The sequence below is a fragment of the Eleutherodactylus coqui genome, chromosome 2, assembly GCF_035609145.1.
Source record: "Eleutherodactylus coqui strain aEleCoq1 chromosome 2, aEleCoq1.hap1, whole genome shotgun sequence".
Lineage (NCBI taxonomy): Eukaryota > Metazoa > Chordata > Amphibia > Anura > Eleutherodactylidae > Eleutherodactylus > Eleutherodactylus coqui.
Window position 1 is genome coordinate 266,590,633 of NC_089838.1, and position 14,493 is coordinate 266,605,125.

The 14,493-nt window shown below is 44.9% G+C and overlaps 1 protein-coding gene across 2 annotated transcripts in view; it reads left to right on the forward strand.

Moving 5' to 3' along the window:
- Positions 1 to 14,493, forward strand: part of SPG11 (SPG11 vesicle trafficking associated, spatacsin) — a 47,133-nt gene that overhangs the window by 25,948 nt on the left and 6,692 nt on the right. For both annotated transcript variants that reach the window (XM_066592973.1, XM_066592974.1), the window contains 14 exons: positions 1,903 to 2,047; positions 2,131 to 2,355; positions 3,050 to 3,247; positions 3,390 to 3,497; positions 3,588 to 3,753; positions 3,835 to 4,049; positions 9,386 to 10,124; positions 10,418 to 10,548; positions 10,641 to 10,839; positions 10,925 to 11,062; positions 11,149 to 11,282; positions 11,372 to 11,479; positions 12,359 to 12,527; positions 13,400 to 13,488. In XM_066592973.1, the coding sequence (XP_066449070.1) occupies positions 1,903 to 2,047; positions 2,131 to 2,355; positions 3,050 to 3,247; positions 3,390 to 3,497; positions 3,588 to 3,753; positions 3,835 to 4,049; positions 9,386 to 10,124; positions 10,418 to 10,548; positions 10,641 to 10,839; positions 10,925 to 11,062; positions 11,149 to 11,282; positions 11,372 to 11,479; positions 12,359 to 12,527; positions 13,400 to 13,488 (2,764 nt within the window). The remainder of the gene's footprint in view (positions 1 to 1,902; positions 2,048 to 2,130; positions 2,356 to 3,049; positions 3,248 to 3,389; positions 3,498 to 3,587; positions 3,754 to 3,834; positions 4,050 to 9,385; positions 10,125 to 10,417; positions 10,549 to 10,640; positions 10,840 to 10,924; positions 11,063 to 11,148; positions 11,283 to 11,371; positions 11,480 to 12,358; positions 12,528 to 13,399; positions 13,489 to 14,493) is intronic.

A 14,493-nucleotide genomic window follows, 5' to 3' on the forward strand; every position in this document is an offset into this window, starting at 1 on the left:
GAAATTGAAGAGCAGAAGTTAATGAAGCCTTGGGAATTCAAAGTGCTGTGGGTGCAAGAAGATGACACTAGGTGTAGACAAAAGGAAGGCTGCAGAGGGTGCTAGATACAAGAGCAGCTGTGGAAGACTCCTATGATGAAGGCTCTGTTCACACTTCCATCTGGTAGTTCCATCATGAATGCCAGAAATACAGCAAAGCATTTTTTCGGCAAAATGTGTGAACCCTGGATGGAACTCGCTACACTCAATGGTTTCCATGAGGCGCCATCATGGTCTGTTATCTTGAAAGATCCAGAACCTCTACTTCCAGCCTAGTTCAACACCAGGTTATATGATACAGCCCTTACGTTACCTGTCACATCTTCACAAGGGGCTGGCTGCTTGGCTCATTTCAATAACTAAGGCAGCCCTTTTCCTTGTCCTTGCATCAACGATGACAGAGAAGGCGGATGGCTTATTGAGATGAGCTGAACAGGCAGCCCCCCGTGATGACGTGACTGGTAACATAAAGGCCGTATCATGTGACCCAGTGTCAGAACTGTAGATTCTGAAACTACTTCCATATAAGTATTTTTCCCTTCCTGGACAACCACTTTAAGCTGCCTTGGATTATGGTTAATGGGAAACTTTCTAGCATCCTCTAAGATGAGGTTAAATTGTTCCTTCCCCTCCTCAGCCTCCTTTTTTTTCTTCATTTTTATATACATGCTTATTATGTCTTGTTCTTTTTGAGACAATTCAAAGGTGTTTACATTTTTTTTTTCTGTGAAGCTATCAATCATCTCTGTGTTGATTTCTTTATTTGCTTCAACTTGATCTGGTTTACGGGGCTACATAAACCCTGTTGCATTTGCCATTTCTCTTTCTTTATTATGTCACTACACCTCTCCTCTTTTTTAAATGCTAGTAATTATTAGGAAATTATAGTACCAGTGTTTCTTGTTGCGCAATGCGGCACACAGCTCTGCTACATGCACGTCACACACACACTCAGCACTGCTACATGTACATCACATACATTCTTCATCCTATACAAAAGGGATCACAAGCAGCACAGTACTCGGGATGAAGGACCTGTGATGAGTCACCGTCATGCTCCGCCCCTGATCACATGACAGTGATGTCATCACAAGTCCTTCATCCCTGTGCAGATTACGGGCGAACTACAACCCCTACAAACCCCCTGTGGCCTTAGTTGCTATGGAATACTAACGAACACCTTGTTGGACAGCAGACATGTGCTTACAGGATCGGTGATGACTAGAGATGACGAGCACCCAAATGCTCGGGTCCGTATTATTCGAGTTGAGCTTTTCATAAAATTCGAGAGCTCCACTCGAGTAACGAACCCCATTGACTACAATGGGAGACTCGAGCATTTTTGTATGTGGGATGCCGAGTCCCGAGTTTTGGGGTTTTTTTTCTCGCTCTCGCTCCCTCGCTAGCCAGCCGTGTCGCGGAGGAGCCAAAAACTGGGGCGGGGTCGAACACGGCGTGATGCTCGTTCGAGTAACGATGCTCGTTCGAGTATTAGCATACTCGATGGTGCTCAAGTTCGGCAGAGTACTCTAGTGATGACGTCACCATCATGTGATCGGGGGCAGAGCCTATAACTCACTCACTTGGGATGAAGGACCTGTGATGACACCACTGTCGTGATCATGGCCAGAGCATATAACTCATTCACTCACATACGGACAGGTAGTTGTTAGTATTTTGAAAAATGATTGACACAGAAGTACACTGCAATGTTCTAATTTGAATAGAGCAATATGTTCACTTTTGTGGTGGGACTACTTTATTCTTATGGAAATTAAGAATATTAGCAACAGAATTGTTGGGGACAGTGAAAAGTTTGGATATCTGATCATAATTTACCTCTTCTTTTTTTTCCCCCTGCAGTCCACTTCCTCCTCACAGTTTATGGGTCACGGTGGTGCAGTTCTGTCTCCTCCATGGTATTCCCATCAGCACCAGCTACTTGAAGTACTGTGCACAGAGACAGGACTGGCTGCAGCTGCTGGTGCACACAAACAGCCCAGAACAGGTCAGTTCTCTTAGGCCCAGTCGTCTCCATTCTTCCCAGTGTTCTGTCTAGTTTTGTCTACATTCTGTTCTCTTCTTCTCCAGGTCTTTTGTGTCTTGGATGATTTAAATCCAGTTCTGTGTAGCCATATTTCCCTTGCATTACAAGACTCTAATGATTGTTCCTTGCAAGGAATTTGCAGTGACACAAACAGTCTCCACTATGTGCTGCTCCAATGCCTTAGTATGGCAGAACCAGGGCAGATGCTTCTGAAGGAGTGTATGAGATGGAAAGTGCCACTGTTCAGTGTGCTCGCTGCCTCTACACAGGTGAGTGCTGCAAATGGTACTGTGGGGTCAGACACGCTATCTTTTCTCCTTAGGGAGAGTACCTAGACGGTGAGTGAGGAGACTTAAAAGGCCATTCATGCTCCACTGGGTAATATGCAAATAAGGGAGATGGAACAATACCTCCACAGTGCCACCTATTGGAAGGCAGCATTCCTTCAAGTCCATGTCAGACTCTTTATGCAAGCCTTTCAATTCCCGATCATTGTTACAAGGCTTGTATAAAGAGTCTAACATTGACTTGAAGGCATGCAGCCCGTAGGGAACCTGAATTTGCGATTGTCTGATTGCTTATACAGTATACTGCAATACTTCAATGTATATTATTTTACACAGGAGAGAGTATCGCTTACAGCGTAGCCAGCATAGAGGTGGAGTGGCCGGGGAGTTTTCTTCCCCCGCCCGCCTCCATTCACTATAAGCAGATAGTCGTTCAGAACTATCTGCTATTAACACTGAATGGTTAGTCGTCCGGTTTCTGCATGCAGAAAAGTGAATGACTGAACAACTCTTGTTCAGTCGCTAAATGCATTTACACGGGATGACTATTGTTCAAATTCCTGCGGGACTGTGGGAATTTGAATAACTCTAAACAATAATCATCCCGTGCAAATGGGCCATAGCTGCTGGCTTAAAAAAATTGTACCTCCTTTTTTTTTTTTCTTCTGCCATTTAGGATACAGACCGCATCTCCTGTCTGTGTGCCTGGATTGTGACTTCTGTGGATGCTGCTACATATACAGAGATTACACACACGGTGTCTGATTCTATCGACCATAAGTGGAGTCTGGATGATCTTGTGCAGATTTGGGATATTCTCCTGACGAGGACGGACAGCAGCACCCTGCAAAAAGCATTCAGCATATTTATGGAGGTGCTTTGTGGTGGGAGACATTTTGGGATACATAAGAAGTGTGGAGGGGGACATTAGGAGACCCCTCTTCATTTTCCTCCGAGTCTAATGTATAAACTGTTGTAGCAATGTCGTATAGCTGTATACATTTGCTGTCTTACAGGACTGCCTTTTGCTGATCTTGCTTGAAATGTATGAGCTCTGTGTGCATCACAAGAATTACACACAAGCCAAGCAAAAAATAGTGGACTTCCAGAGCGGTTTGACGAGTGTAAGTGATCCGTGTAATTTCTGTATTTGTACGGTGCTGTATGCCTTTTGCATTAGTGGCTATTGATATAAAATAAATGCCATCTTACAGCTCCAGTCTATGGATTCCTCCGACACGGCTCCTATTCCTGTCTCGTGGCTTCACACTCGGGCTTCTCATCTTCTGCAGCTGCTTCTTCTCCAGAGCCGGACTTCATATGAGTTACAGAAAGTTTTGCAGCTTCTTTGTGATGGCAGTAGTCAAGATTTATGTGGAGGTAAATGCAATATGTTCTAGGTGTAGGAAATATTAAGTCCAGTATTACAGAAGAATCTAACATGTCTGTTTAACTTTGTAGGAATGGATATTCACAAGTTGAGTATGCTCTCTCAAATCTTGGAAGGTCATCCTATTGTCATTAGCAAGCAGCTTTTAAGGAACTACAGCCCTGTGGCATTACAGGTGGAATGTCAGAGACTGTTGAAAATTCTGCTAGAAGGCGGTCACTTTACTTTGGCACATCAAGTAGCTAAATTAGCAGAATTGCCTACGGACAACCTGGTTATAGAAGAGGTAAATGCTTCTGGGCATTTGGAATGCTTATCTGCTTTACATCCTATTTTACCTGTTTAACCACCGTGTATATCTCTGTTGTATAGGTCTCTCATATGCCATTTTGAAGGCAGAAAAGGGCTCTTTAGTCCATCTAGTTTGCCCTTATATTATTTCCATGTTATTTCTCTCTTAGGATAGATATATGCTTATTAGAGATGAGCGAGCGCACTCCTCCGAGCTTGATGCTCGTTCGAGCATTAGGGTACTCGAGATGCTCGTTACTCGATACGAGCACCACGCGGTGTTCGAGTCACTTCCATTTTCTTCCCAGAAAAGTTTGCGCCGTTTTCTGGCCAATAGAAACACAGGGAAAGCATTACAACTTCCTCCTGTGAAGTTCCAGCCCTACCCCACCCCCCTGCAGTGAGTGGCTGGGGAGATCAGGTGACACCCGAGTATTTAAACTGGGGCCGGCCGCGGCTCGCCACAGATGCACGCTAAGAGACATTAGGGAAAGTGCCGTCCTGCTGTAGCTGCTATAGGGAGAGTGTTAGGCTGTTATCTTCGTCTTCAAGAACCCCAACGGTCCTTCTTAGGGCCACATCTGACCGTGTGCAGTACTGTTGAGGCTGCTTTTAGCAGTTTTGCACATTTTGGTTTTTTTTTTGTATATCGGGCGTGCAGACCATAGCGTCCTCAGTCTGCAGTCATTTTACTGAGTATAGGGTCAGTACTGCTGAGGCAGGGACAGTGGTACAGGGAAAGAAATATACTGGCTATATAGGCAGTGGGCTTTTTCAGAAAAATTGGAAAAAAAAATCTTTGGGCTGCCTGTGACAGTGTTCAGTTTACTGCGTGTCTGCTGGGGGTAGTAGTCGCTCACTATTACCCAGCTAGGTGATACTGCAGCCATGTGCATAATTTTTTCTGGCTGTACTGTGCTTTCAATAACCACAGTCATCCTCCAACAGGGAAATCCATATACAGGCTATATAGGCAGTGGGCTTTTTCCCAAAAATTTGAAAAAAATACTATATTTGGGCTGCCTGTGACCTTCTTCAGTTTACTGCGTGTGTGCTGGGGGTAGTAGTCGCTCATTATTACCCAGCTAAGCCTGTGACCGTCTACAGTTTACTGCGTGTCTGCTGGGGGTAGTAGTCGCTCATTAATACCCAGCCTTGCGCATAATTTTTTCTGGCTGCACTGTGCTTTCAATAACCACAGTCATCCTCCAACAGGGAAATCCATATACAGGCCATATAGGCAGTGGGCTTTTTCCCAAAAATTGGAAAAAAATACTATATTTGGGCTGCCTGTGACCGTCTTCAGTTTACTGCGTGTCTGCTGGGGGTAGTAGTCGCTCAATATTACCCAGCCAAGCCTGTGACCGTGTATAGTTTACTGCGTGTCTGCTGGGGGTAGTAGTCGTTCATTATTACCCAGCTAAGCGTTACAGCAGGCTTGCGCATAATTGTTTCCTGGCTCTGCTGTGTCCGTTACATGATCGCCAGAGGGAAAGAGTATACATATATATGCTGCATACGGTGTCTGTCTGGTTTTTCACCTCACCATTTTAAAAAATTGAAGCAAAATACTTAAGGCCTACCACTGGCCTTTGGCCACTTGACTGGTTCTGCGCTGTGAATTCCAGTAGCTCAGTCATACGCACCTAGGTCTCACTACAGGCTTGCGCATAATTGTTTCCTGGCTCTGCTGTGTCCGTTACATGATCGCCGTCATCCCGCCAGAGGGAAAGAGTATACATATATACGCTGCATACAGTGTCTGTCTGGTGTTTCACCTCACCATTTTAAAAAATCGAAGCAAAATACTTAATGCCTACCACTGGCCTTTGGCCACTTGACTGGTTCTGCCTTGTGAATTCCAGTAGCTCAGTCATACTTCAGTCGGACTTCACATTAGTGAGTTGTACCTGTCTGTGTCTCTGTGTTAAAAACCCCAGTCTGACTGGGGCACGCAGTGTGGGCCGAAGCCCACCTGCATTAAATCTGACGTTACCTCAGCTGTGCTGGGCACTGCAATGGCATATATTTATGTACCGCCGGTGGGTTCCAGGGAGCCACCCATGCTGTCGGTCCACACGGACTTCACATTAGTGAGTTGTACCTGCCTTTGTCTATGTATTAAAAACCCCGGTCTGACTGGGGAATGCAGTGTGGGTCGAAGACCACCTGCATTTAATCTGACGTTAGCTCTGCTGTCCAGGGCACTGCAATGGAATATATTTACGTACCGCCGGTGGGTTCCAGGGAGCCACCCATGCTGTGGGTGCACACGGAATTCCCATTGCGGAGTTGTACCTGCCTGTGACTATTTATAAAAAACCCCGGTCAGACTGGGGCATGTAGTGTGGGCCGAAGCCCACTTGTATTTAATCTGACGTCAGCTCTACTATCCGGGGCACTGCATTGGGACAAACTACAGGAGCAATACAGCGTGAATGATACGTGCACAGCTACGCTAGCATTGGAGTCCGCTGTAGGCACGCGATTGCTGAGGGTTTGTGCAGAGGCATATGTCCTTGGTGCAGTGAAAGTCCGCTTCCAGCCTAGGATTGCTGAATCTGTGGGCCGAGGCCTATGTCGTGGGCGCAGTGCAAGTCTGCCATGTTTGGCTGCTCAGATCAATTTTTTGTTCATGTCTTGGGCTTCCTAGGCCCCCCTATGCTGTTGGTGCAAACTTAGTTCCCATCGCGGTGTTTGACCTGTCTGGCACAAAGACACTGACTGACTTGGGTAGGGGGCAGAGCGCTGACGGCTCTCCCCTTGCAGTGTGGATTGAGCTATGCAACACCTTGACAGAATGAATACTGTGTGGCACATGGATTCCCCATTGCTATGCCCACGTTTGCAGCTCCTGACGGAGGTGGCACAGGATTGGATTTCTCATTGCTTCTGTACAGCATTGTGGGCTGTCGCCCCACCCCTTTTAAAGAGGGTCGCTGCCTGACCCTGCCAACCCTCTGCAGTGTGTGCCTCCGGTTCCTCCTCATGACAGGCGCACTTATAAATAGACATGAGGGTGGTGTGGCTATGAGGCCAGCGTGTGGCATGAGGGCAGCTGAAGGCTGCGCAGGGACACTTTGGTGTGCGCTGTGGACACTGGGTCTTGCGGGGGGCTTGGGCAGCATGTAACCCAGGAGAAGAGGCAGGGGTGTGTCCCGCAGGCAGTGATTGTGCTTAGTTGTAGGTAGTGTGGTGCTTAGCTAAGGTGTGGCTTACTAATGAGGGTTTGTCCAAAGTAAAAATTGTTGGGGGGGGGGCCCACTCTTGCCGCTATTGTGGCTGAATAGTGGGACCTGGGAACCTGAAATGCAGCCCAGCATGTTGCCCATCGCCTGCCCTATCCGTTTTTGTGTCGTTTCCAGCACTTTCTTGGGTTTTGCAGATTTTCAGCAATGAAAACCTTACAGAGCATCGGCGATATACAAAAATGCTCGAGTCGCCCATTGACTTCAATGGGGTTTGTTACTCGAAACGAACCCTCGAGCATCGCGGAAAGTTCGACTCGAGCAACGAGCACCCGAGCATTTTGGTGCTCGCTCATCTCTAATGCTTATCCCATTCACTTACTATTGATTTTCCAACCACATCTGCTGGAAGTTTGTTACAAGTATCTACTACTTTTTTAGTGAAATATTTTTTGACATTGCTTCTGAGTATCCCCCTTTTCCACCCCAATTAATTTCAGATTGTGTCCTCTTGTTCTTGTGGCTAGTTTCTTATTGAACTTTTCTGACAGTTTGAAGATACATTTGGGTGGAATTCACCTTCTAAATTATCTAGGACTTCAGAAGAGGAGGATTTAGGGGTTCCAATTTCTGACAGGCTCAAAATGAGCTTACAGTGCAGTCAGGCAGTAAAGAAATCAAGTAGAATGCTCAGCTGCATAGCTAGAGGTATAACCAGTGGAAGGGGGGATGTTGTGATCCCATTGTATAGAGGAGAAGTCACTTACAGAAAGACATTGATAAAAAAAGAACAAGTCCAAAGATGGGTTACAAAAATGGTGGAAGGTCTCAAGAACAAAACCTATGTTACAGGCGAAGAGAAAGGACAGGATGACCTGATGGAAACCTTTATATTTGTACAGGAGGTGAGAAAGGAGAAGGTGACATGATGTAGACCTGTATATATGTTAAAGGAAGAGAGAGGAGGAATATGATGGAAAACGTTATATATGTTACAGGAGGAACGAAGGGAGAGGAGGACATGATGGAAACCTTTACATATGTTACAGGAGGAGAAAAGGGAGAGGGAGGACATGGTGGAAAGCTTTATATATGTTACAGGAGGAGAGAAGGGAGAGGACAGGAGGACATGATGGAAACCTTTATATATGTTACAGGAGGAGAGAAGGGAGAGGGAGGACATGATGGAAACCTTTATATATGTTACAGGAGGAAAGAAGGGAGAGGACATGATGGAAACCTTTATATATGTTACAGGAGGAGATAAGGGAGAGGAGGGAGGACATGATGGAAACCTTTATATATGTTATAGGAGGAGAGAAGGGAGAGGAGGACATGATGGAAACCTTTATATATGTTACAGGAGGAAAGAAGGGAGAGGACATGATGGAAACCTTTATATATGTTACAGGAGGAAAGAAGGGAGAGGACATGATGGAAACCTTTATATATGTTACAGGAGGAGATAAGGGAGAGGAGGGAGGACATGATGGAAACCTTTACATATGTTACAGGAGGAGAGAAGGGAGAGGGGGACATGATAGAAACCTTTATATAGGTTACAGGAGGAGAGAAGGGAGAGGGAGGACATGATGGAAACCTTTATATGTGTTGAAGGAAGAAGGGAGAGGGGGACATGATGGAAACCTTTATATATGTTACAGGAGGAAAGAAGGGAGAGGACATGATGGAAACATTTATATATGTTACAGGAGGAGATAAGGGAGAGGAGGGAGGACATGATGGAAACCTTTATATAGGTTACAGGAGGGAAGAAGGGAGAGAGGGACATGATGGAAACCTTTATATATGTTACAGGAGGAAAGAAGGGAGAGGGGGACATGATGGAAACCTTTATATATGTTACAGGAGGAAAGAAGGGAGAGGGGGACATGATGGAAACCTTTATATGTTACAGGAGGAGAGGAGGACATGATGGAAACTTTTATATATGTTACAAAAGGAGAGAAGGGAGAGGGGGACATGATGGAAAGCTTTATATATGATACAGGAGGAGAGAAGGAAGATGGGAGACATGATGGAAACCTCAATATGTGGTACTAGAGGAGAGAAAGAGTAGAGGACGTGGTGTTTTTCTGCCAACAGTTTTCTTTGTTGAATAAGTCTTGCTTTTTTCGGATAGGTGCTGCAAGAACAAATCCTTCTTCAAGAGAATGGGCACTGGGAGTGCCCACAGACCCGGGCACAGTATTGGCGGAAATGTCATGTTGCTTTTTGCACCAACAAGCTCTCTCCTCCCATTGCATCCAGCTTCTTTCAATCTCAGGCTTCCCAGCACACTGGCACTAGTAGTGCCCTAATAGCAGAGCGGATGGAGGTGCTGGCAGAACAAGAGCTGCTGTTCACACTTGCAGGGCACTGGCTTTCCCTGGATGTATGTTCTTCATTGAAAACATTAGAAGAATTAGAACAGCAGATCTGGAAGTATCGCATTGAGCAGGAAATATTAAATAGGACTGGTGGATCTTGGCAGTTGTCTTCTTTGTCTGCTTTTACTAGCTTCGCCTCAGAGTTTTCATTTTCTGGTCTGCCCGCACTCAACTCTCCTAAGCTTCTAGACATTTCCAGTCTTCCTCCACTACATGGTGGTATACCTTCTCGGACTAATGAAAGTGCAAACCCCGGGGTACTTTCTTGTCTGATAGACCGACTACTAGATGACAGTAAGGTATATGAAGCCAGTCGTGTGTGCAGGTACTTCCAGCTCTCCCATCGTGATGTGCAGATTGTGCTGAGCTGCCGGGCTTTGGCATCTGCGGAAGTGACAATACATGAACTGCATCCCGATATCCAGAAAATCATCAGCGAGGGCATAAACGCACAGGAAAACACATGGAACCGCAGAAAGAGACTGCAAAGCTGTGAGTAACAAAAACTGGCTACATGTTTAAATGGCAAGTAGAATCTTACCCCCCAAGTAATAATGCAGGGTGACAAATCTGGGTGACTTACCTGCCTCTACCTAATAAAGGCCTCCAGGTATTTTAACTTTTTTTGTTTCTTTTCAGAGATTTTTGGAATGTCTATAAAGGGGCTGCCTAGAAGTACAAGATGTGTGACCAGCTATAGTTTGGATGGTCTCCCATATTGTAAATGATCTGATATATAGTGCTATATATACTGTTTTAAATGATTTTTACTACTTCATCTCCAGCATCCAATGGGGATTCCACATCTCAGACTCCCACTGACCCTGTTGTCACATATCTGGAGGTCTTGAAAGATGCTTGTACACATGGAAAGACTTTTTGCAGACAACTGCTGTGCATGTATGAGCTGAGTCAGGTAAGGGCATTATTAATGTGTCAGCCTTGCAAGAGGCAGCCGTTTAGTATAATTACTATGTTCTTCATTTGCCTTCGTATGCTATATTTTAGGATCTTGGCTGCTCCTTCTCAGAAGTATCTTCCAGAGATCCAAGTGAAGTTCTGCGCACCTTGCTATGCAGTCATCGCTCTGAGCTTTGTGAGAGAGCTCAGGCAGTTATCACTTCACATGGGCTCTCCTCTGAGACTGTAGCCCAGATTGTAGCTGAAGGGACCCTAAAGTTATGGAGGACACTAAACATGGAAGGAGGTTGGTGCTGGGCTAGAGAGACTGTGTTGAGAAGAATGGGGTCATCAAGGTTGTCGGTCATCGTTAATCCTCTGAATGTTTGCAGGCCAGTCTGAGGTGTATAATGCTTCGGAGAAAAGATCCAACTTTCTTCAACTTGTAAAGCTGTGTCCTGATCCAACTCTGGTGGGGTTGTATTTACTGGATCTCCTGGAGACTATCCCACTTACCGAGCTTCATTGCAGTCAGTACCTGGAATTCTTGCGTTATTGTATTTTAGATCTTTTCCTTTATCCCAGACTCCATTACATCTGTGTTTTTTTGCTTTAGTAATTGAAATCCTCATCTCTGCTCATGATTGCTTCAGTTTGACATGCCACTTAGAAGGGATACGACGCGTCCTGCAAGCCTGTCACCACCTGACAGAGATGCATTTGGCTCCCAACCAGGAATATAGCCTCATGGTATGTCGGCTCTCCCTCATGTTCATGTGTCTCTATTGTTTGGTTCTGTTGCTTTTGAGTGTTTTTCTTTGGTTTTCTTGTCCTTTTAGGTTAGACTCCTATCGGGGATTGGTCGATATAATGATATGGTTTACGTCTTTGATATTTTACACAAAAACCAGCATTTTGAGGTTCTTCTGAGGAAACAGCTTGATACAGTGAGTACGATATTATGGGGTGTAAGGCTATCCTAATAATTTACAAATGCTGATTTGTTGCCGGATTTTCTTAAAGCGGTTGTTCACTTTTCACCATAATCTGAATACCCATCGATCAGTTGATCCTCTGGCCCACTGTCAGTGCAGAAAGACCGGACATCCTCCTCATCGATGTAGATGTCCAGGCCTGCTAGTCAGGGCCGGAAATGTAATAGATTGCTTTGCTCCCATTGATTTCAATGGGAGTGGAGCTGTCTATTACACTTGCAGCCCAACCACTGATACAGACATTTACATGGCCTGATTGTCATGCAAACAAACATTTGGACTCGATTTGTTACCCAGTGTGAAAGGACTTTCACTGTGTGAAGTGCCAGGCGTCCCTCATGCATAATATAATTATACCCAGCGCCTCCCATACAGACAGCATAATTGTATTCAAATTGCAGACAAGCAGATCATCTCCCCCTGCCTTTGTATAGACAAGCCACTTTTCTCCCTCCCAGGTCCATGTGCATGCTGCTTTTTTACCCCTGCTACCCGCCTTGTCCATAGGCCAGCTGCTGATCTCAAAGGCCACCCAGTAATTATCTGGTGGCTCAGGTTAGTTCACAAGGACAGACGGCACTTATGAGAAAACTCGGGAGCAGAGTACATGTTTCCCCTCAAGTGCCTGCCAGGCAGCATAAGTGTTAGGGTATGGGCCATAGATGCAAAAGAATCATCTCTCATATTATGTGGCTGCAGGACTAGTTGCAAATGGCGACAAGAAAAATCTTGTCACCATTTGCTAAATCAAAGGTGCACTGGCGAACATTTTGGTTACCATCTGGAGCCCTGCATTATCTGATGATACATTCCCTTTTGTCATGCATTTAGAAAGGTGGATTGCAGACTGCACTCTTGGAATATATTAAGCGCTGTCATCCAGGTGACAGTGAGAAGCACAACATGACTGCACTCTGTTTCAGTCTACATCGGGATATTGGACACAACCATGAGCATGCAGCAAAAATTCAGCTACGGTTAATCCAATCCAGGCCTTGGGGTAAGTGGTCCAAAATTTATATACCGTATAAACGTTTTGTTTGGCATGAATATATTCTGTGTATAGAGTTATGGAATATGCTGGGTCTAATTAATATACAGCTGTTGCCAGAGGTTTTGAAGCTGACACAAATGTGGGGTTTTCACAAAGTTTGTTGCTGCAATGTTTTTAGATTTTAGAAGTAGGGTTTTTAGGGTAAAGTTATCTTCTCAGATGAAGCCCCCTTCAAACCGTCTGGCACATCTAGAAGAACAATTGTCCAGAGAATAAAAGGTGAATGCTACCATGAGCCCTGTGTCATGCCAACAGTAAAGCATCCGGAGACCGTTCACGTTTGTGGTTGCCCTTCATCCAAGGAGCAGGCTCACTCACAATTTTGCCTAAAAACACTACCGCGAATAAAGAATGATATTTACAAATCCTCCAAGAGCAACTTCTCCCAACCATCCAGGAGCACTTTGGTGATGAGCAATGCTTTTCCAGCACTCTGAGCAGGGATTAGGCAAGATTGGGTTGCAATCAGTCAGGAATTGGCCCACAAGCTGATATCCAGCATGCCGAAGCGAATTGCAAAAGTCTTGGGGAAAAAAAGGGTCAACGCTCTAAATATTCAGTCTTTGCCTAAGCCTGATGTATTTGTCAGTAAAAGCTTATGAAATGATTATAACTGTACTTCAGTAAGCATAGAAACATCGGACTAAAAGATCTAAAAACACGGAAACGGCAAACTTTGTGAAAACCAAAATTTGTGTCAATCTCAAAACTTCTGGCCATTACTGTAAGTTGTAAGTATTAAATAATAAGTGTCCCCTTCTGAGATGCATGCACATGCGAACCAATGTAAAATATTTTGTATGCTCTGCGTCCTGTAGAATATTGGATGTCTGACCTGGGAGAGCTGAGATCTTCTGTTATGAAGGCCCTCACTCTGCTAATTGATGCTGCCGAGAGCTATTCTAAGGTAAGCAGATTATGTCCTGATGTAACTGGGTTCTCATTATCCCGGGTAACGTGTGGTGAAAGATTTTTTTTTCTTTCTTCTTCTTAGCCTTCCTCGGCCCCTTAAATGTAGAATATCCAATAGTTTACCCTATCCTTTCCTTCATTTTGCCTACTGCGATATTTGTCCTTTTTTTTATAATTGTGTATATGATGATTCTGAGAAAGGGCAAGAGGAAGGAAACTGGTGGTGTGAAGCAGGGTTAGATCGATAAAAGTGAGGGTCAGTGTCTTAGATTGTGACAGAAGTGCAATAAGTGGATCTAAAGAGGAAAGGAAGAGAAGGCGAGGATTATTATTAGTTATTTTTAAAGCACCATTAATTTCAAGGCGCTGTACAAATGAATTGGGGTTAAACTACTGTATTTTTCGGACTATAAGACGCACCCCAGCTTTAGACAACAGAGAAAAATATTTTTTATACTAATTTAAACGTCGCTGGGGGTTTAACAAAATCTACCGTCCTTAATTTTGGTGTTGTAGTGTAGAGAAGGGGGTTAACAGCCAACAGTCAGCTGCTATTAAACCCGGTGTGTCCATACAAACAATGGCACAGGCACATAGGTTCACATTATACACATAGCACTGCTGCACGCACATTGTACATGCGCGCAACATACATAGCTCTGCTACATATGTACACTCATACAGCTCTGTTACATACATGTGCACACACAGCTCTGCTGCAGGCACACGTATACATGTGCAGCTGGCATGTTAAGCACTGATTTCATTAACACTAAATCCCCACCTACATGACTATGACCTTATCAAAGGTTCTGCTCTTACTGCAAGACCACTGATCTTTGCTATGTCTGTCCCTGTGTGTACAGAGGAGGACCTGCACCCCGGGGAAGATAGGTGAGTGATCTTTAACGTTATCTGCTGGAAGGGGCTGATTGGGTAGGAAGATTGGGTATATACCGTGGCTGCAGTGTTGTACTGATGATCAGGCAGTGCGCTGTAT